The 24,473-nt window shown below is 30.4% G+C and overlaps 2 protein-coding genes across 2 annotated transcripts; both read right to left on the bottom strand.

Annotated features, from left to right (window-relative positions):
• Window positions 1-15,835: 15,835 nt before the first annotated feature.
• On the bottom strand, window positions 15,836-16,900 carry LOC101253138 (putative F-box protein At3g20705). Its single transcript, XM_026027905.1, has one exon. The coding sequence runs from the start codon at window positions 16,898-16,900 to the stop codon at window positions 15,836-15,838; it is 1,065 nt and encodes a 354-aa protein (XP_025883690.1).
• Window positions 16,901-22,245: 5,345 nt separating this feature from the next.
• Window positions 22,246-24,018, bottom strand: LOC104649453 (putative F-box protein At3g20705). The gene has a single exon (XM_026027838.2). The coding sequence runs from the start codon at window positions 23,608-23,610 to the stop codon at window positions 22,546-22,548; it is 1,065 nt and encodes a 354-aa protein (XP_025883623.1). The 5' UTR covers window positions 23,611-24,018; the 3' UTR covers window positions 22,246-22,545.
• Window positions 24,019-24,473: the final 455 nt, after the last annotated feature.

Raw genomic sequence — 24,473 nt, 5'->3', positions numbered from 1 at the left:
AAATTATATCATACGTTTAATCCATAGCATCGAATATTGTTGGTAGTTTCAAGCACGAATGCTGCTTCTAAATTCTTGTTTAGAATTACCTCCACCTCAGTGTTTTGCTTTCTTGATTCTTTTTTCTGTGACAAAATAACACTCTTATCAATTATTAAATTAGATTTAGTTGCATTGAATAAATGTTTTCCCTTTCTTAATCAGACAAAAAGATACATGACCATGAAATAGGAATATATTTCATTGAACAAAATTAGTAAGGAGAACTATTTTTATGTGAAAGTAAAATTTTTAGACTCACAAAAATGAAATAAATAAATATATATTTTAAAATAGGATAAAAAGCAATGTAACATATCAAATTAAAACAAATGAAAAATTATTTTTATATTAAAATCTTATTAGAATAATTCAAATTTGAAAACCAAATAACAACTAAGAAAATTAAAAGGAAGGACATAAGAGTTGTTGTGCGGAATTTGAGATAATACGAGAAAATATAAACGCGAAAAACAAGACAACAGATTTACGTGGTTCACCAATAAATTGGCTACGTCCACGGGAAGAGAGGGAGCAGTTTTATTATGGAGAGGCAAAAACAGAATTACAGAATAGGGTTTGCCATAGCGTCTATATATAGTGCTAAACTACGCCCTAACAGGCTTGGGCCCAACATACAGAATCAACAGAAAATTAAGGGCCCAATACAACAACATTGTATACCGTCGGTCCGGGGGCGTCTCCGCCCCCCCGGACCCCCAGGCCAGGGGGCGCGTCGCCCCACTGGACCCCCCGACTCGCTGACCGAGCAGCGAGACCCCCGTCCTTTCTGTTTGTAGCGGGTTCAATTCAAGGCATTCAACAAGAGTAATAAACTCGGGTAGAAACCCTCCTTCCCACTATTACTTTACTTCCATCATATCATCATATGGCTCATGAATTCAATCAATTATTATATCAACACAATTAAATAAAAACTAACGAACAAACTTGTTTTTGGAAAATCACGAAGAATCAAAGTAACCTCTTCCTCTTTTTTGTTAAGAGAAGCCTTGAACGTACATAGAGTGTCCGCATCATGAAGCCTCAACTGATGCCTAGGGACTTGTGGTTGGCCTTTACTAGAAGAAGCTAGTGGTGGAGGGAATCGTTGAGCACATGTAGAATCAGCAGCGGGTTGAGGAATTGATGAAATGAGGGTGGAATCATTTTGAAAATCAAAAAATTCGTTTGAAGGTTCCTTTAATCTAACCATCTTTAAAGTGAAATTTTATGTGGGTTGCTATTGCTTGGCTTGAATAAACCTTCTTTCACAATAAATGCATTGAAATATTGATACAACATCTTGTCTCTTCATTTTCGTTACTTTTACTTTCGTTGTTTTGGAGAGAGGATGAGGAGTATTTATACAAATGGGAAAAATTAGAAGAGAGGGGTGGGTGGGTGACTTGGAGATAAAATTGTTTTGATTTTTATTTTGTTCATATTAGAAAATATGTTGACAAAATAATAATCGTATCAATTATTAAATTAGATTTAGTGAACAAATATTTTTACTTAATCAGACAAAAAAAGATACATGACCATGAAATAGGAATATATTTAGTTGAACAAATTTAGGTAGTAGTACTATTTTTTGTGTGTGTGCGCGCATGCGTGCGTGCGTGCGTGCGTGTGTGTGTGTGTGTGCGCGTGCTTGCGTGCGTGCATGCGTGCGTGCGTGCGTGTGTGTGTGATAAAAAGTAATGTAATATAATCAAATTAAAACAGAAGAAATATTATTTTTATATCAAAATCTTATTGTTAATAATTCAAATTTGAAGTCGAAATGACTGCTAAAAAAATTATAGAAAGGACATATGGGTAAAAAAACTAGGGTGGAAACCCTCCTCCCCACTATTACTCTACCTCCATCATGTCATCATGACTCATGAATTCGATCAGTTAATGTATCAACATAAATAAATAATAGACTAAGACTGAAAAAACATGAAATATTTTTTAGTGGTCAAGAAATTAAAAAGATGAAGCAAGTAAAATTAATGATTAAACTTGTTTCGGGAAAATCACGAACTATCAAAATAACCTCTTCCTCCTCTTTGTGAAGAGAAGCCTTGAACGCACATAGAGTGTTTGCATCAGGTAGCCTCAAATGATGCCTAGGGACTTGTGGTTGGCCTCTACTAGAAGAAGTTAGAGATGGAGGAAACCGTTCAACATTTGTAGAATGAGCGGCAGGTTGGGGAATTGATGATATGGGAGTGAAATCATTTTGAAAATCAAAAAATAAAACAAAAAAATTGATTTGGGGAGTTCCTTTAACCCAACCATCTTTAAAGTGACACCTTGTATGGGCAGCTATTGCTTGGCTTGAATAAAACCTTCTTCCACAATAAATGCATTGAAAAATTGATACACCATCATGTCTCATCATTTTCTTTGCTTTTATTTTTGTTGTTTTTGGGAGAGGACGAGGAGTATTTATAGATTGGGGAAAAATTAGAAGAGGCGGGGGTGGGGGGTGGGGGAGATTTGGAGATAAAATTATTTTGATTCCTATTTAGTTTATATTAGAAAATATGTTGACTATTTTAATTAATTTCTTTATGTGGAATTAGTACATTTATTATATATGTTAATAATAAGAAATTAGATTTTAATAAATAAGAAATCTTCATATTTATTTTTTTATTTTGGGATAAACACCCTAAAATTAGCTTTTTATTTTTTACTCCCTAAAAAATAGTTAGAAATTTTAGCTACCCATGTAAATTTTGTTATTTGATAATTTTTAACTCGTACAATCTTGTCCAAAGAGAAAGGAATAACTTCTACCTTAATGTTATTTAGTAGTTACATAATAATAATTGTTGTTTACGACTAGTTATGAGTAGATAAACTCATAACTAGGGTTATGAAACTTAAACTCATAATTAGGGTCATAGAACTTAAAATTAAAATGGTGAAACAATTTTTTTACAATAATATCTTTTATGAAGGGGTGATCATTGTGTATTAAGATTTTTTGTTAAATATTATATTTTTAATGGAGTTAAACATCAAGAACTTGCATATATTCTATCTTGCTTGATATAAGAGGTTTAGATTCAGAAAAAAGATCATTTACAAGGATTTAGGGATACAACCTTCCATCTATTAGCTTGAGCTCAAGAGGATAGCAAACCTGAGGTTTTTGATAAATGAACATATTAGTTTGACACCCAGTGCCAATAATGACTTAGGGTGATATTTCTTAATCGGCCGAGATACTTTAGGAGGCTTATAAATTCATCATCTTTGAACAATGAACACACCTGCATGAGTTGATAGTAAAATATCTGTTAGAGTTCAGATATGTAAGAATTGTAACACCATTTCATCTTTATTATTTATTAAAGTTCAAGTACTTCAAGTAGATAGCATTTCTCCTTTATAAAAAAACTCAATTTTTTCAATAGTGATTACTAATTAGAATATCGATAGCCAAACATAAAAGATATCTAACAACACTACTTACTATTAATCTCAAACTAGTTGCATTACTATATTTTGCAATCGACCGCTTTAATCCCGTAAAAGGGTATAGTTTGGATGACATCAAGAGATCAATTATTCCAAGTAAATTCCATTATCCTAATAAGAGTTTATCAAACAAGAGTAACAATTTTGAGTTCATGCAAAATTTCTCTGTTAAGGGTGTGTTTGGTGTGAGGAAAAATATTTTAATTGAAATTAAGTTTTCTAGAAAATGTTTTCTTGAAATACAAGTGGATTTCTAACATATTTTCTCATAAAGTTGGTGAATAGAAAATAAATTTTTATTATTTGGTTGGTGAGTGAAGAATATTTTCTAGAAAGTATTTTCTATTTTTTGGCTTGAGACTAAAAAATACTTATTAGAAAAATAATTTATGAGTCGAAAATCAACTTCGATAATCAAGCTAGGACTAGACCCTAACACGCGAATATCTTGAAAATCAAAAAATAAAACAAACAATTTCTTTGAGGGGTTCGTTTAATCCAACCATCTTTAAAGTGACACCTTGCATGGGTTGCTATTGCTTGGCTTGAATAAAACCTTCTTTAAGAATAAATGCATTGAAATATTGATACATCATGTCTCTTTATTTTCGTTGTTTTGAGGAGAGGATGAGGAGAATTTATAGAAAAGGGAAAAATAAGAAGAGGCTGTGTGCGCGCGCGCGCGCGCGTGCGTGCGTATGTGCATGCGCACGTGTGTGTGTGTGTGTGTGTGCGCGCGCGCGCGTGTGCGCGTGTGCGTGTGTGTGCCGTGTGTGTGTGCGCGTGCGTGCGTGTAGATTTGGAGATAAAAATCTTCATATTAATTTTTTATTGGGAAAAGAGTCTGATATACCCCTCAACTTTGTCATTTAGAGCTTACATACCCCTTGTTATGAAAGTGGCTCATATATACCCCTACTTGTAAACAAATGGCTCACATATACCCTTTTCTTCTAACGGGAAATGAAAAAAAAATAATTTTCAATCTAAATTTTTATTATTTTTTTCTAATAAATATAATCCCATATGAGTAAATTTAATCTTCGTCAAACATATTTTTTTTGACTTTTTTTTGTTTCAATGACTAATTTATAATTATTATTTTGATAATCAAATTTATTTATGTTCACTAATATTCTTGTAAAACTTATTGTAAATGACCAAATTTTTTTCCGAATACGAAATTAAATTACAATACACACAAAAAAATAGTTTAATTTTTTTTTCTTTTTAAACTAAGAAATGATAGAAAAAAATAAAATAAGAATAAGAAACTCAAAAAATTATAATAAAAGAAGTCAAAAAATAATTTATGTATGAAAAAAATTAAAATATACCTTGAACTTTTATAGAAGAATCATATATACCACTAAATAATTTTTTTAAAAAAATTATAAGTAATAAATATAAATTTAAAACTAATTATTTAAAATTCTGTTAAATGAAGGGTATATTTGAGCCATTTTATAACGGCAGGGCTATTTGTGAGCCATTTTTATAACAGTAAGGATATATATGAGCCACTTTTATAACTAGGGGTGTATCAACTCCAAATAACAAAGTTGAGGGGTATATCAGACTCTTTTCCATTTTTTTATTTTGGGCTAAACACCCTAAGATTACGATTTTATTTAGAACCCCCTAAAATAATTAGAAATTTTAACTGCCCCTGTAAATATTGTTATTTGATAATTTTTAACTCGTACAATCTTGTTCCAAGAGAAAGGAATAACTTCTACATTAATGTTATTCAGTAGTTTACATATTGATAATTGTTGTTTACGACTGGTTATGAGTAGATAAACTCATAACTAGGGTTAAGAAACTTAAACTCATAATTAGGATCATGGAACTTAAATTAGACTAGTGAAATGGATTTTTTATAATAATATCTTTTTATGAAGGTGTAATCATTGTGTATTAAGGTTCTTTGCTAAGTATTATATTTTTAAGGAAAAAAGTTCTGATATTCCACTTAACTTTGTCATTTAGAGTTGATATACCCCCTTGTTATGAAAGTGGCTCATATATACCCCTACTTGTAAACAAATGACTCACATATACCCTTTTCCACTAACGGAAATGAAAAAAAAAATTTAATCTGAATTTTTATTATTTTTTTCTAAAAAATATAATCCCATATGAGTAAATTTAATCCTCGCCAAACATTTTTTTTTACTTTTTTTTGTTTCAATGACTAATTTATAATTATTATTTTGATGATCAAATTTATTTATGTTTCACTAATATTCTTGTAAAACTTATTGTAGATGACCAATTTTTTTCTACGAATACGAAATTAAATTACAATACACAAAAAAAATAGTTCAATTTTTTCTTTAAACTAAGGAATGAAAGAAAAAGACAAAATAAGAATAAGCAACTCAAATAATTATAATATAATAATAAAAAAATTATGTATGAAAAAATTAAAATATACATTGAACTCTGATAGAAGAATCATATATACTCCTAAATATTTTTTTAGAAAAAATTAGAAGTAATAAATATAAATTTAAAACTAATCTTTTAACTTTCATTAAATGAAGGGTATATGTGAGCCATTTTGTAACGGCAAAGGTATATGTGAGCCGTTTGTATAACGGTAAGGTCATATATGAGCCACTTTTATAACGAGGGGTATATCAGTTCCAAATGACAAAGTTGAGGGGTATATTAGACCCTTTTCCCTATTTTTAATGGTGGTAAACATCACGAACTTGCATATATTCTAGTTTGCTTGATATAAGAAGTTTAGATTCAGAAAAAAGGTCATTTACATGGATTTGGGGTTACAAACCTCCGTCTAATAGCTGGAGCTCGAGAGAGGATAGCTAACCTTAGGTTTTTGATAAATGAACAAATTAGTTTGACACCCAAGTGCCGATAACAACTTAGGGTTATATTCTCCTAATAGGGCCAAGATATTTTATGAGACTTATAGATTCATCAGCTTTGAACAATGAACACAACTGCTTGAGTTGATAGTAAAATATCTATTAGAGTTCAGATTTATAAAATTTATAACTCCAATCATCTTTATTATTGATTAAAAACATAATTTTTTCAATAGTTATTACTAATTAGAATTTCTAGAGAAAAATATAAAAGATATCTAACAATACTACTTACTATGAAATTTGATCTCAAACTAGCTAGGTTACTATATTTTGCAATCGATCGCTTTAATCTCGTAAAACGGTGTAGTTTGACAAAATCAAGAGATCAATTATGTCAAGTAAATTCTATTATCCTAATAAGAATTTATCAAACAAGAGTTACAGTATTGAGTTCATGCAAAACTTCTCTATCAAGGATGTGTTTGGTGTGAAGAAAAACATTTTTAATGGAAAATATTTTCCTAGAAAATGTTTTCTTGAAAAAATAAGTGTGCTTCTAACATATTTTCTCATGTTCGATTGGTGAGTAGAAAATATTGTTTGGTTGGAGAATGAAGAATATTTTTTTATTTTTTTCTTGAGACTACGAAATACTCACTAAAAAAATAATTTCTGACCCGAAAATCAACTTCGATAATCAATCTTGCACTAGACCCTAGCACCCGAACTTGGACACGACTCTGATGATTGTTCGAAAATCAGACACAGGACCTAACCAAACATTTCGATCCTAAAATATATTTCAAAAATATTAACGGAGTGGAGGGAGAGGGGGGGGGGGGGGGGAGGGGTAGTAGTGGCATAATTTTTTTTTAAAAAAAATTGATATGGTTTTCAAAAAGAATTTTCTTTTCAATTTTTTTTGACGAACGGTAGCGGGGGGTTTGGGGGAAGGGGTCGGTGCAAAAATGAAATTTTCAATATTTGAAATATTTTTATAATCCAATTTTGACGGTGGTGACCTAAATGGGGATGATGTGGAGGGAGGGGCGGTGGGTGACATAAAAATGATAATTTTTAAATATAAAATATCTTTCAATTTTTTTAAAAAAAATTGACGTTTTGGGAGGGGGGGGGGGGTAATGGGTTTAGGGTATGGAATGAGATAAAAATAAAATTTAAAAAAAAATTGAAATATTTTTCTATTTTTTTTCTTTTGTGGGTGAAGGGGTTTGATGAGGTTAAAATAATTTAAAATTTGAAATATTATAAGAAAAATGATTTTTTAACTTTTTTTGTTTGGGGATTGGGGGAGGAGGGGTTGGGGTTAGTTTGCGTGTAGGAGTAAAAGAATATTTGAAATTTAAAAAATAAGAAAATTTGAAATTTTAAAAATTTGAATTTTTTCTTTTATTTAAATGAATAGTAATTGAAAATTTTAAAAGACTACTATTGAAGGATAAACTAGTGTTTTGAAAATGTTTTCCCCCAATTTTTCATGGAAAGTCATTTTCCTTTTGATAAAAACAAGTAGATTTGGAAAACACTTTCGAAAACATGTACACCAATCAAACATGAGAATTTGATTAAAATAAATCATGGCCTCCAGATAATAAACCAACCTTGTTTAATTTAAGCAAAAACTTAATTACTGGTAATTTGAGAATTACATTCAAAGCCACAACTATAACAATACATGTCATTGAAAACCAAACATCTCAAACTAAAAGTATAACTCAAAAATTATGTCATATGTTTAATAGTATCTAATATTGTTGGTAGTTTCAAACATGAATGCTGCTTCTAAATTCTTGTTTGGAATTACCTTCACCTCAGTGTTTTGCTTTCTTGATTCTTTTCCCTGTGACAAAATAGTACTCTTATCAATTATTAAATTAGAGTTGCATTGAATAAATATTTTCCCTTTCTTAATCAGACAAAAAGATACATGACCATGAAATAGGAATATATTTCATTGAACAAAATTAGTAAGGAGAACTATTTTTATGTGAAAGTAAAAATTTTAGAGACACAAAAATGAAAAAAATAAATATATATTTTAAAATAGGATAAAAAGCAATGTAACATAATCGAATTAAAACAAATAAAAAATTATTTTTATATTAAAATCTTATTAGAATAATTCAAATTTGAAAACCAAATGACAACTAAGAAAATTAAAAGGAAGGACATAAGAGTAATAAACTAGGGTAGAAACCCTCCTCCCACTATTACTTTACTTCCATCATATCATCATGGCTCATGAATTCAATCAATTATTATATCAACACAAATAAATAAAAACAAAGACTGGAAAAACATAAAATGTTTTTTAATGGTGAAGGAATTAAAAAGATGAAGCAAGTAAAAATTAACGAACAAACTTGTTTTCGGAAAATCACGAAGAATCAAAATAACCTCTTCATCTTTTTTGTTAAGAGAAGCCTTGAACGTACATAGAGTGTCCGCATCATGAAGCCTCAACTGATGCCTAGGGACTTGTGGTTGGCCTTTACTAGAAGAAGCTAGTGGTGGAGGGAATCGTTGAGCACATGTAGAATCAGCAGCGGGTTGAGGAATTGATGAAATGAGAGTGTATTTATTTTGAAAATTGAAGAATTTGTTGGAGGGTTCCTTTAATCTAACCATCTTTAAAGTGAAATTTTATGTGGGTTGCTATTGCTTGGCTTGAATAAACCTTCTTTCACAATAAATGCATCGAAATATTGATACAACATCTTGTCTCTTCATTTTCGTTACTTTTACTTTCGTTGTTTTGGAGAGAGGATGAGGAGTATTTATACAAATGGGAAAAATTAGAAGAGAGGGGTGGGTGGGTGACTTTGAGATAAAATTGTTTTGATTTCTATTTTGTTTATATTAGAAAATATGTTGACTGTTTTAATTATTTTCTTTTTGTGGCATTAGTGCATTTATTATATATGTGAATAAGAAGAAATTAGATCTTAATAAATAGAAATCTTCATATTTATTTTTTATTTTGGGCTAAATACCCTAAAATTAGAGTTTTATTTAGAACCCCTTAAAATAATAAGAAATTTTAATTACCGCGGTAAATTTGGTTATTTGATAGTTTTTATTTCGTACAACCTTGTCCTAATAGAAAGGAATAACTTCTATATTAATGTTATTTAGTAGTTTACATTATGATAATTGCTGTTTACGGCTAGTTATGATTAGATAAACTCATAACCAGGGTTATGCAACTTAAACACATCACTAGGGCCGTGGAAATTAAAATTTAAAATTGGACTAGTGAAATACATTTTTTACAATAATATCTTTTTATGAAGGGTGATCATTGTGTATTAACGATCTTCGCTAAATATTATATTTTTAATGGTGGTAAACATCGAGAACTTGCATATATTCTAACTTGCTTGATAAAAGAAGTATAGATTAAGAAAAAGGATCATTTACATGGATTTGGGAATATCAACCTCCATCTAATAGCTTGAGCTCGAGAGAGAGGATAGCTAACCTGAGGATTTTGATAAATGGACAAATTAGTTTGACACCCAAGTGCTGATAATTAAGAACTTAGGGTTATATTCTACTAATTGGGCCGAGATACTTTAAGAGACTGATAGATTCATCAGCTTTGAACAATGAACACATCTACTTGAGTTTATAGTAAAATATCTGTTCGAGTTAAAATATCTAAGATTTGTAACTCTAAGTCATCTTTATCATTGATTGAAATTTAAGTACTTAAAAGTAGTTAGTATTTATCCTTTAAAAAAACTCATTTTTTCAATAGTAATTACTAATTAGAATTTCGAGAGCAAAATATAACAAATATCTAACAACACTACTTGTTATGGAATTTGACATCAAACTAGCTGGGTTACTATATTTTGCAATCTACCGCTTTAATCCCGTAAAAGGGTGTAGTTTGGATGACATCAAAAGATCAATTAAGCCAAGTAAATTCTATTAACCTAATAAGAATTTATCAAACAAGAGTTACAGTCTTGAATTCATGCAAAGCTTCTCTATCAAGGGTGTGTTTGGTATTAAAAAACACATTTTTAATAAAAAATATTTTCCTGAAAAATGTTATCTTGGAAAACAAGTGAATTTCTAACATATTTTCTTATATTTGGTTGGTGAATAAAATATTTTTTATTGTTTGGTTGGTAAATGAAGAATATTTTCTAAAAAATATTTTTTTATTTTTGGCTCGGGACTACAAAATACTCATTAGAAAATAATCCCTGACTCGAAAATCAAGTTCGATAATCAATCTAGGACTAGACCCTAACACCCGAACTTGGACACGACTCCGACGATTGTTCGAAAATCAGACCCGAGTCCTAACCCAAACTTCCGATCCTAAAATATATTTCAAAAATATTGACGTAGTCGAGGGAGGGGGGTGGTTTAGGGGTCGAAGTGGCGTATTTTTTTTTTTAAAAAAATTGAATATGTTTTTCAAAAAAAAGTTTTATTTTCAAAATCTTTTGACGAATAGTGACATGGGGGGAAGGGGGGGTAAATCGGTGTAAAAATGAAAATTTAAAAATTTGAAATATTTTTCATAATCAAATTTTTACGGGGGTGACCTAAATGGGGATGGCGGGGTGGGAGGGGTGGTAGGTGACATAAAAATGAAAATTTATAAATTTAAAATATCTTTCAAAAGAACTTTTTTTAATGAAAAATTGATGTGGGGGTAGGGGGTAATGTGCTAAGGGTATGCAATGAGATAAAAATGAAATTATAAAAACTTCGAAATATTTTTCTAAAATATTTTTTTTTTGTGGGGGAGGGGGTTGGATGAGTTTGAAATATTAAAAGAAAAATGATTTTTTAACTTCTTCTGTGTGGGGGTTGAGAAAGGGGGGTGGGGGGGTGGGGAGGTTGGGGTTGGTTTGCATGTAGGGATAAAGAATATTTGAATTTTGAAAAATAAGAAAATTTTAAAAAAATAAAATTTAATAGAATAAGAAAATTTTAAATTTTAAAAAATTTGAATTTTTTCTTTAATATAAATAAATAGTTATTAAAATTTTTAAAAGATTATAATTGAAGAATTAAAGTAGAGTTTTAAAAAATCTTTTTTATCAATTTTTGAAGGAAAGTCATTATACTTAATTTGATGAAAATAAGTAGATTTGGAAAACACTTTCTAAAAGATTTTAACCAACCAACACATGAGAATTTGATTAAAATGAATCATGGCCTCCATATAATGAGCCAACCTTGTTTAATACTTAAGCAAAAACTTCAGTACTAATAATTTGAGAATTACATTCAAAACCACAACTATAACAATACATGTCATTGAAAACCTAACATCTCAAAGTAGAGTATATCTCAAAAATTATATCTCAATTTTTAATCCATATTATCAAATACTGTAGTAGTTTCAAACATGAATGCTGCTTCTAAATTCTTGTTTGGAATTACCTCCACCTCAGTGCTTTGCTTTCTTGATTCTTTTTCCTATAACAAAATAATATTGTTGGTAGTTTCAAAATCTTATTGTTAATAATTCAAATTGAAAGTCAAATGACAGGTAAGAAAACTAAAAAAATGACATAAGAGTAAAAAACTAGGGGTGGAAACCCTCATCCTCACTATCACTTTACCTCTTTCATATCATCATGACTCATAAAATTCGATTAGTGAATATATCAGCATAAATAAATAACGGACAAAGACTAGGAAAACATGAATTTTTTTTTAGTGGTGAAGGAATTAAAAATATGAAGCAAGTAAAATTAATGAACAAACTTGGTTCCGAAAAATCACCAAGAATCAAAATTACCTCTTCCTCCTCTTTGGTAAGAGAAGCCTTGAATCTACATAGAGTGTTTGCATCACGAAGCCTTGATGCCTAGGGACTTGTGGTCGGCCTCTGCTAGAAGAAGCTAGAGATATAGGCAATTGTTGAGCATTTGCTGAATCAGAGGCTTATTGGGGAATTGATGAGATGAGAGTAAAATCATGTTGAAAATAAAAAATAAAACAAAAAATTTTCTTTGGGGGGTTCCTGTAACCCAACCATCTTTAAAGTGATACCTTATACGTGTTATTGCTTGGTTTGAATAAATCTTCTTTTACAATAAATGCATTGAAATATTGATACACCATCTCGTCTCTTCATTTTAATTATTTTGGGGAGAAGATGAGGAGTATTATACAAAAGGGAAAAATTAGAAGAGGCCCGGGGGGATTTGGAGACAAAATTGCTTTAGTTCCTACTTCGTTTATATTAGAAAATATATTGACTGTTTTAATTAATTTCTTTGTGTTGGCATTAATGCATATATTATATATGTGAATAAGAAGAATTTAGATCTTAATAAATCAGAAATCTTTATATTTATTTTTTATTTTGAGCTAAATATTCTAAAATTAGCCTTTTATTTTAAACACCCTTAATTAATTAGAAATTTTGACTACCCTTATAAATTTGATTATTTGATAGTCTTTACCCCGTACAATCTTGTCCTAAGAGAAAGGAAAGCACTAGCTTGTTATGTAAAAGTTTTGTTCACTTGTCATTTTTGTAATTATTATTTTTTTTTAATAAAATGGGGTCATCAATTTTTTAAAAAGAACCAGCTAAAATTTCACTTCTTAAGAAAAAGACTTATTTGGCTTAAAATAACGAGATTCAACCAAATTTGTTTAATCTATTTTGCCCCCCCCCCCAAAAAAAAAAAGAAAATTGTTGAAATTATAGTTAGAATATTTTGTGTTCATTTGAACTTTAGTTTCTAATTGAAAATTCTTTTCTGATAAAAATATGTATAAATCAAAACTCTCTCAAATTTTGAAACTATGGAGCCACAACTTTTGAGCTCATGGTTAAGACTAATATTTTGGCTCTTGTAGCTTTCATAATAAGGAGAATTAATATTCAGGTTAAGTAGATCTTTTAGGCTTGATGTGAGGTATTTGATGATTGTTTGTTTTTCTTTTATATTATTTGTGCATGTTAATTATTTCGTTAGTATTGCATGTGTAGTGTATAGTTATGGAAATGAAATGAGTACAAATTGAAATGCTAATTGTTGTCAATCATATGCAATGTGTTTACGTGGGTGTACAAGTGTGATTTCTGTTAATTGGAATTGTGATGTGTATTGCTGGTTAGCTCGGATACCACACATGGCATGACTAGATATTCTCATGGTTGGCTTGGGTACCACACCTAGTACTTACTTATGATTGACTTGGGTACCACGCATGATATGAGATATCTATATGGTTGACTCGCTACCACATCGGTACAAATTACTAACAGTAGAGATCATGTAAAACTTTTGATGATTAATTTTGATGGAAGAATTTTTCAGACTTCTGATAATTAAATATTGTTGATAAATTTTTTTTATGGCTGAATAATTATTTTTAGGCATAATAAATAAATATGACAATTTACTTGGTTTTAACTTATAACTTTAGCCTTTAACTTTAACAGTGCACAAAAAGGTAATTTAACTATCCAAAATATAAATAAAAGAACACTCATATATTTCAAGCAAAACACGAGTTATACAAATGCTCCAACATGGATAAGTAAATCACTCAGTTGCTGCCAACCGACTAAAATAAATACACTTATATTTTTTAAAAATAATAAAAACAAATTATGACATAGAATAAGGTGAATGTGAAAACAAATTCATTTTTAAGAAAAAAAAATCGGTATGCTCTTCTCGTCTTTCTTATGAAAAAAAAACTCTAAGCGAAGTTTCTAAATTTCATGCTCCTTATCTTCAAATCAAAGGAAAAATTGTTCAAAATATGTGCTGAGATTTCATATACTTGAATAGTTACCACTATACAGAAACATTGTTCATTATTGTTTGTTAGATGCTCAAGTCAATATGGGAATCACTAGAGGAAACTAATGCTTTGGTTACAAAATTGTTTCAGAACAACCTGTAGAAATGGAAGACATGAGAATCAATGAATTTTTCATTGTTTTCCTTAGTTTAAAGTGTATATGTGCTTGAAGATGTGAAAGACTTGATGAAAAAAAGGATTTTAAAGTGTATATGTGCTTGAAGATGTGAAAGACTTGATGAGAAAAAAGGATGTATTGTGTATTGTGATTGTCATAGTGAGTAGCGAACTATGATTACAATTTTTTTGAGGCCAAACAATAAACATAGAGTGCTAAAAATTATTAAGTAAAAATGATGCACTAAAATTATTTGATAAAATGAAAATGATTTTTTCAGAGATTTTTGTCAAGTCTAAATAGCAATCTGACACCTAAGGGAAAATGTAAGGAGTCCCCTAAGTGTATATAGGAGTCGTGATCGAGAGCCTTCAGACTTAAATCACATTTATTTTTAACAAGTGTATACTCACCCCACATTGCTTAAAATAGAAATAGGCAAAAAAAGAACTACTTCATTATAGTTTTTTTTTCTTTTCACAATAACAAAAAAAAAATAATTAAATGCCAACTGCATTTAGCAATGAGCAGCAAATAATGCAAAAAAGGGAAAAATTATTGAACTGTTGGGCCCCGTGAAATTTACATCTTATGCGCGTAACTTGGGTGTATTTCATGCACTTTGCCCGGTAGGGTTCGAGTGTTTTTTTATTTAAGTTTTGATTAGTTAAAGTGTCTAGTTGTGCATTGACGAAATTAAATGTCAGAGTTATAATTTGAAGTCAAGTTAAGAATTTAATTTATGTAATATGCCTGATTTTTTCAATTAGTTTCTTATTCTTAAAAATCAACAATCGTAGAATAACCACATAACTTTTCCGTCTCGATATTTTGATAAGAAAAAGAGTTAACCTATATGATATTAGAAGAGAGCTCGCTTTATGTTACTCTAGATGGGCACACTATTTTCTTTAGTTCATACATCTATAAATAAAAAGAAGTTTAAGGCAGATAACTCAATCTTCTTCTTGACGTTTGAATTTTTGCATTATTTAAGTATCCTCATTTGTCATATCACCATACAAACTTTGTAATGATCATAGAATACTTAGTTTTCTTTACCTCTAATTTTCTCCATACTTATTAAATAGTAGAGGTTTGTTACCTCATTAGAATTGGTAAGGTAAGACCTACAGACCCCCTTCATTGTACTTATCGACGTTGAGAATTTTATTTTATTATTAATAAAATACCCGCCGGACTCAATAGATATTATTTAAACTCTTGTTGTCTTTCCCTGCTGTATAAAAACAAATAACAATTTTGCCTTAGCCAAGTAATGGTTCTCTTAATTATAGGTTAAGAATAAATATAGCTAAAAGTAAAGGAGTTATTAATTAATGAGAGTTTAAATACTCAAATTGAAGAAAAGAAAGTTGCATATATAGTTTTTGATGGATTCAACCCCAGTACCTCATAAAGGGATGCAAGAAAATGTTGATCCAAAATTATTAATGAAACGATAAAAGTACCTATTGTAAATTTATAACAATCACATGCATGGTATAAAAATTAAAAAAGTACAGATCGATTAATGGTCCAGATCTTCATCGTCTCGTTGTTCAATTTTCACTAAGCTCTCCTTATAGCAAAAAACTCCACAATCGCCGTCACACTCTGCATCTTTTCTCAAGGCCGCATGTTGAAATCCAAGATGCCTCGTCTTGTTAGTCCGAACATCAAAGGAGACCAGTTGAGAATCTTTAGTTGCAAAAATGAGAGAGTTATCATAACAAGACTTAAGCCTAAAGAAGCATTGAAAGGTAACAAGTTTGTTCCATACACCTAGTTGGATCATTACCCATATATCATATGCAAATATAGTACTCGGGTTCAAGTTCAAGATGGCAATGGAGCTATCAACCGACATCAAACCCAACATGTTAGTATCAACAAGTTGATGATCTGGCCCTTCAATCTCTGTAAACATTTCACTCCCAAAGTCGAACAAAATAATGGTGTAATTACAGGGGCGTTCCCCAGTTAGCAGCCAATAATAACCTCCATTCAAATAAGAAGTACCAAATGTGTGTTTCACGTCTGTAAAGTAGGGGATTTTAGGTTTGAAAATTCTCCAAAAGTCCCTAGAACACGAGTAGGCCGATGCATAATGTTCACACAAATTATTAATGTGAAAGTACACAACTTTATAGTCATAAGTTAAGGTGTCCAATCCAAACTCAAACACCGGGGCATCATGGATTGTGGCTATTGGGATAGGGAGATGGATGGGTCTCAACTCCCTAGTCGCAGGATTCCATAATGAACATGAAACCTCACGATCAATTTCTCCAACCATAAAAAACAAGCCATCTACAGAACCAAAGAGTTGTTTCATACCTATGAACCTTCGAGGATGTTCTTCGGAAATCAAAGTTATGAAAAGGTCATCATCATCATCAATATCACCATTATCATAAATCAAGAGTTGTGGGGGGCTGCGATTCTTCAAGTGTCCTTGAGCAAATTCAGGGGTTTTGATAAGAGCGCACCAATTCTTGCAAATGCATTTGAATCTCAACAACGATTTCATAAGACACCTCAACAAAATCTCCTTCACTATATCTTCAGGGGAGTTAGCCATACAGCCATCCATAGTAGTAGGGCTGATGAAAAAAATGAGGAGGGATTAAACCAGCAATTTGCTTTGTTAAACAGACAAGCAAAAAAATCCTCATTTTACCATCCTTAAATTTTATTCTACTTTTAGTCATGCAAATCAAAATACTTTGACTACATTTCTCACATTAAATTTTATTCTATAATTAGTCATGTAAATCTAAATGCTACTTCCTCCTCCTCATTTACTTTGAATACTTTTCCCTTTTTACCAGTCATTTAAGGATTTAGATCTGAGTCCAAAGCCACATGATGAACACTCCAATTTCATTTAATATTGATTAGTCTAAATGCAACTAAGAAGGTAGTATGCAAACACCCTTCACATAGTGGATAACTAGCGTCTTCAAATTGTTCATATAAACGTCTTGCTTTTTCATTAGAAATTTCATTAAAATATTGTTCAGAATTCATCCCACATTGAACTCTTAAAGCATCATTGATAAGTTTATAAAAAATTGATCTCTATCATGTTGATCCTTATCATGTGGAACCATATCATGTAAAATCTTAATTTGACCATGTGGTTCAAGAATACTATATTATATTCATCCATGGGCAGCAAATTTTAAAACCATGTGATTTAAGAATATTATATTATATTCATCCATTGGCAACAAATAATAAAACATGTCACTCAATCCATCTATTTTTTCATGATCAACCCATACAAAATATCTAGGCGTAAATTCGTAAAGATACTAATGAACCATAAGTGTATTTGGATTTAAAAATTTCAAGCACCTATACATGCACTATAAGGACATCTAATTAATCCATTATTCTTAAAAATATCAAGTGTCTGTACATGATCAATAAAAATGTCTTACACCGTCAACAAACACATACATTAAACCATTACCAGTTTCATAATGCATGTTATACATCCAAAAAAGATGGTCCATCTATAAAAATATAGATAGTCGATTATAAATTATTTATTAATAATTTAACTACATTAAAATAATTTATATTGTCAATATATATTTATAATTACTTATATACATTTAGTTAATTTATATACCTAAGTTCGTAAATGCAACATTTCAAGATCAACAAAATTCAAGCTTCATTTGTTCATATAGACTGCATTGCATCAAGATTTGTAATGTTCACCAACTAAGTTCATAAATTCTTCAGCTCAATATTTATTTCTAAAGTTCATATATAAATCCTACAGTTAATAATTCAACATTTCCAAAATTTAAGCTTAATAATTTGTTCGTAAAGACAAGAATTCATCAAGATTGCTAAAGTTCACAACCTAAAAGTTCATAAATTCTACAAATCAAGATTTTGAAAGTCCATAAATCCTAGAATAAGTCAAGATTTCTAAAGTTTAAACTTAATTATCTCATAAAGACTACATTTCATCAAAATTTCTAACATTCACAACCTAAGTTTATAAATTTTACTATTCAATATATATTTCTAAACTTCACAACCTAAAGTTTATATATAAATTCTACTAATAATTCAACATTTCATAAAATTAAGCTTAATTAGATCATAAAGACAACAATTCATCAAGATTGTTAAAGTTCACAACTTAAGTATATAATTCTACAATTCAAGATTTAAAGTTCACAACTTAAAATTTCATAAATGCTACAATAATTCTAAATTTCTAAAGTTTAAAACTTAATCAGTTCATAAAAATTACATTTCATCAAAATTTCTAAGTTCAACACCTAAGTTCATAAATTCTACAATAATTCATGATTTCTAAATTACTTCATAAAGAGATTCATCTAGATTTCTGAAGTTCAAACCAATGTTCATAAATTCATGAACAATTAAAAATTTCTAAATTATGTTCACAACTTAATTTCAAATAAATCCTATACAATTCAAGATTTCTAAACTCTTATTAGCGTAATTAGTTCATTAGGACTACAATTCAACAAAATTTTAAGTTCTAAGTTTAAGGTCTAAATTCAAGTTATAATTGATTTTTAAGTTGTAATTACAAGTTATGATCAAGTTATAAGTTCATGACATTCAAGTTGAATTTTTCTAAGATAGAGTACAGGAATATGAAAATTTAAGTATAACTAAAGTTCAAAAGCCTAAAATTCAAGTACATGAAAATATGAAGTTCTAAGATCGAATTAATTAGTTTAAAGTTATGTTAAAATTTATAAAAAAAAAATAATTCTAAGTTCAACTTTAAAAGATTCGACAAACTACATAGAATAACTAACTAATAAATCAAAACTTACTCAAATTAAAAAAAAAAAAATAACCCTAACCTTAATTTAGTTAAAAGAGAGAGGATGAAGGGGCAATGGAGTCACGGCACAATAGGGACGTCAGTGGAAGCTCCAGGACTTGCGAGGGTGGCAACAGCAGGGAGGGCAGCGGGGAGGGCAGCAGCGTCTGGTGGTAGTTTAGAGAGAAGAAGAAAGGAGAAGAGAGAAAGAGAGAACGGAGAAAATGAAAAAAAAAATCAGATGTGGTTTCAGATATTTCAATAAAAGTAACGTATAACATCATGAAGTCCGTCACTATTTTGGTCAAACATCATATCATCATGTATATTATTAAAAGTGAAAAAAATCTAAGTCAAAAGTTGAATTATAAAAATATCTTATATCTGTAATTTATTTTTCTAAAATTATTATTTCTTAAATCTATTTCATTTAAAATCAACTTTATAACTACACCTCTTCATTTTCATAACTTGTCCTAATAATGTTCATCTTAAATTAACTTTGATGGTGCACAAAAAAGCAATTTAATTATCCAAAATATAAAGAAAAGGACACTCATATATTTCAAGCAAAACGCGAGTTATACAAATGTTCCAACATGGATATGTAAACCACTCAGTTGCTGCCAACCGACTAAAATAAATTCACTTAGATTTTTTAAAAATAATAAAAACAAATTATAACATAGAATAAGGTGAATGTGAAAACGAATTCATTTTTAAGAAAAAAAAAATCACTACGCTTTTCTCGTCTTTCTTATGGAAAAAAAACTCTAACCGAAGTTTCTAAATTTCATGCTACTTATCTTCAAATCAAAGGAAAAATTGTTCAAAATATGTGCTGAGATTTCATATACATGAATAGTTAACACTATACAAAAAAATTGTGCATTATTGTTGGTCAGATGCTCAAGCCAATATGGGAATCACTAGAGGAAACTAATGCTTTGGTTACAAAATTGTTTCGGAACAACCTGTAGAAATAGAAGACATGAGAATCAATGAATTTTTCATTGTTCCTTAGTCTAAAGTGTATATATGCTTGAAGATGTGAAAGACTTGATGAAAAAAAAAAGGATTTTAAAGTGTATATGTGCTTGAAGATGTGAAAGACTTGATGAAAAAAAAAGGATGCATTGTGTATTGTGATTGTCATAGTGAGTAGCAAACTATGATTACAATTTTTTTGAGGTCAAACAATAAACATAGAGTGCTAAAAATTATTAAGTAAAAATGATGCACTAAAATTATTTGATAAAATGTAAACGATTTTTTCACAGATTTTTGTCAAGTCTAAATAACAATCTGACACCTAAGGGAAAATGTAAAGAGTCCCCTAAGTGTGTATAGAGTCGTTGATCGAGAGCCTTCAGACTTAAATCGCATTTATTTTTAACAAGTGTATACTCACCCCACATTTCTTAAAATAGATATAGGCAAAAAAAGAACTACTTCATTATAGGTTTTTTTTTCACAATAACAAAAAAAATAATTAAATGCCACTTATATTTAGCAATGAGCAGCAAATAATGCAAAAAAGGGAAAAATTATTGAACTGTTGGGCCCCTTGAAATTTACATCTTACGCGCGTAACTTGAGTGTATTTCATGCACTTTGCCCTTTAGGGTTCGAGTGTTTTTTTATTTAAGTTTTGATTAGTTAAAGTATCTAGTTATGCATTGACGAAATTAAATGTTAGAGTTATAATTTGAAATCAAGTTAAAATTTTAATTTAGGCATAATACATATATTGGACCCTAAGGCTTCAAATTTTAACTTTGACCTCCAACTTTCATAATGCACAAATAAACACTTTAACTATCCTACCTTTTAATAAATAAACACGCGAGTCCAACCTGACAAAAACCGTGAAATGCACGTATTAAACGCGCGTGAGGAGTAATTTTCATGGCCCACAACGAAAAAAAATGGTGAAATGACTATTCTACTCCCTGAGTTCCGGCCAATCTCCGGCAACCTAAAATCCTCATTCATTTTACCCAGCCATTCTCCTTCTTCCTCCACACTGGAGCATAAATCATGAAGCGAACAAGCTTTCAGCTTGCAAAGCCCACCAAATACCCGACCCCAAACCCAGCAGATCCGCTGTCTCCGGCGAGAACCATTACGAAATAACACTGCTACAACATGCAGCTCAAACCGGACATAAAAACAGCAACCAAATGACTCCCAAAACCCTATTAAAACAGACCCAACAACCACAAAAAACCTAAATCAAGATGCCAACCATCAACAAACCTCTAAGATCCGTCAAACAATGAGCTCCAAGCTCTAAAAACCAGTAGGAGTAATTAGTTTAGATTCTTGTATGTAAATTAAAATTAAAATTAATTTTGATTCTTCAATATAAATTAAAATCAATTTTGATTTTTTTTAGATCTAAAATCGATGTGTAAAGTATTTAACTAGTTGGCAATCATTGAGTGACTCATTTATACACATTGAAGCGATTGTCTTTCACGCTCTTTGAATGTAAAAATCGCGTATTTATTTATTGACAGGTAGGATAGTTAAAGTGCCTATTTGTGCACTATGAAAGTTGGAGGTCAAAGTTAAAATTTGAAGCCAAGTTTAGGGTCCAATATATGTATTATGCCTTTAAATTATGTAATATGCCTGGTTTTTTCAATTAGTTTCTTATTCTTAAAAATCAACAATCGTAGAATAACCACATAACTTTTCCGTCTATATTTTGATAAGAAAAAGTGTTAACCTATACGATATTAGAAGAGAGCTCGCTTTAGGTTACTCTAGATGGGCACACTATCTTTTTTAGTTCATACATCTATAAATAAAAAGAAGTTTAAGGCAGATAACTCAATCTTCTTCTTGATGTTTGAATTTTTGCACTATTTAAGTATCCTCATTTGTCATATCACCATACAAACTTTGTAATGATAATAGAATAATTAGTTTTCTTTAGCTCTAATTTTCTTTATGCTTATTAAATAGTAAAGGTTTGTTACCTCATTAGGATTGGTAAGGTAAGACCTACAGCCCCCTTTCATTGTACTTATCGACGTTGAGAATTTTATTTTATTATTTATAAAATACCGCCGGACTCAATAAATATTATTTAAACTCTTGTTGTCTTTCCCTGCTGTGTAAAATCAAATGACAATTTTTCTTTAGCCTATAATAGTTCTCTTAATTATAGGTTAAGAATAAATATACCTAAAAGTAAAGGAGTTATTAATTAATGAGATATTAAATACTCAAATTGAAGAAAAGAAAGTTGCATATATAATTTTTGATGGATTCAATCCCAGTACCTCATAAAAGGATGCAAGAAAATGTTGATCCAAAATTATTAATGAAACGATAAAAGTACCTATTATAAATTTATAACAATCACATTCATGGTATAAAATTAAAAAAGTACAGATCGATTAATGGTCCAGATCTTTATAGTCTCGTCGTTCAATTTTCACTAAGCTCTCCTTATAGCAAAAAACTCCACAATCGCCGTCACACTCGGCATCTTTTCTCAAGGCCGCATGTTGAAATCCAAGATGCCTCGTCTTGTTAGTCCGAACATCAAAGGAGACCAGTTGAGAATCTTTAGTTGCAAAAATGAGAGAGTTATGATAACAAGACTTAAGCCTAAAGAAGCATTGAAAGGTAACAAGTTTGTTCCATACACCTGGTTGGATCATTACCCATATATCATATGCAAATATAGTACTCGGGTTCAAGTTCAAGATGGCAATGGAGCTATCAACCGACATCAAACCCAACATGTTAGTATCAACAAGTTGATGACCTGGCCCTTCAATCTCTGTAAACATTTCACTCCCAAAGTCGAACAAAATAATGGTGTAATTACAGGGGCGTTCCCCAGTTAGCAGCCAATAATAACCTCCATTCAAATAAGAAGTACCAAATGTGTGTTTCACGTCTGTAAAGTAGGGGATATTAGGTTTGAAAATTCTCCAAAAGTTCCTAGAACACGAGTAGACCGATGCATAATGTTCACACAAATTATTAATGTGAAAGTACACCACTTTATAGTCATAAGTTAAGGTGTCCAATCCAAACCCAAACACTGGGGCATCATGGATTGTGGCTACTGGAATAGGGAGACGGATGGGTCTCAATTCCCTAGTCGCAGGATTCCATAATGAACATGAAACCTCACGATCAATTTCTCCAACCATAAAAAACAAGCCATCTACAGAACCAAAGAGTTGTTTCATACCTATGAACCTTCGGGGATGTTCTTCGGAAATCAAAGTTATGGAAAGGTCATCATCATCATCAATATCACCATTATCATAAATCAAGAGTTGTGGGGGGCTGCGATTCTTCAAGTGTCCTTGAGCAAATTCAGGGGTTTTGATAAGAGCGCACCAATTCTTGCAAACGCATTTGAATCTCAACAACGATTTCACAGGACACCTCAACAAAATCTCCTTCACTATATCTTCAGGGGAGTTAGCCATACAACCATCCATAGTAGTAGGGCTGATGAAAAGAAATGAGGAGGGATTAAACCAGCAATTTGCTTTGTTAAACGGACAAGCAAAAAAATCCTCATTTTACCATCATTAAATTTTATTCTACTTTTAGTCATGCAAATCAAAATACTTTGACTACATTTCTCACATTAAATTTTATTCTATAATTAGTCATGTAAATCTAAATGCTACTTCCTCCTCCTCATTTACTTTGAATACTTTTCCCTTTTTACCAGTCATTTAAGGATTTAGATCTGAGTCCAAAGCCACATGATGAACACTCCAATTTCATTTAATATTGATTAGTCTAAATGCAACTAAGAAGGTAGTATGCAAACACTCTTCACATAGTGGATAACTAGCGTCTTCAAATTGTTCATATAAACGTCTTGCTTTTTCATTAGGAATTTCATTAAAATATTATTCAGAATTCATCCCACCTTGAACTCTTAAAGCATCATTGATAAGTTTATAAAAATTTGATCCCTATCATGTTGATCCTTATCATGTGGAGCCATATCATGTAAAATCTTAATTTGACCTTGTGGTTCAAGAATACTATATTATATTCATCCATGGGCAGCAAATTTTAAAACCATGTGGTTTAAGAATATTATATTATATTCATCCATGGGCAGCAAATTATAAAACATGTCACACAATCCATCTATTTTTTCATGATCAACCCATACAAAATATCTAGGCGTAAATTCATACAGATACTAATGAACCATAAGTGTATTTGGATTTAAAAATTTCAAGCACCTATACATGCACTATAAGGACATCTAATTAATCCATTATTCTTAAAAATATCAAGTGTCAGTACATGATCAATAAAAATGTCTTACACCGTCAAC

This window comes from Solanum lycopersicum, chromosome 10, assembly GCF_036512215.1.
Source record: "Solanum lycopersicum chromosome 10, SLM_r2.1".
Lineage (NCBI taxonomy): Eukaryota > Viridiplantae > Streptophyta > Magnoliopsida > Solanales > Solanaceae > Solanum > Solanum lycopersicum.
Note: the sequence above shows the minus strand (reverse complement) of the source record. Positions and strands in the feature narration are given on the sequence as shown.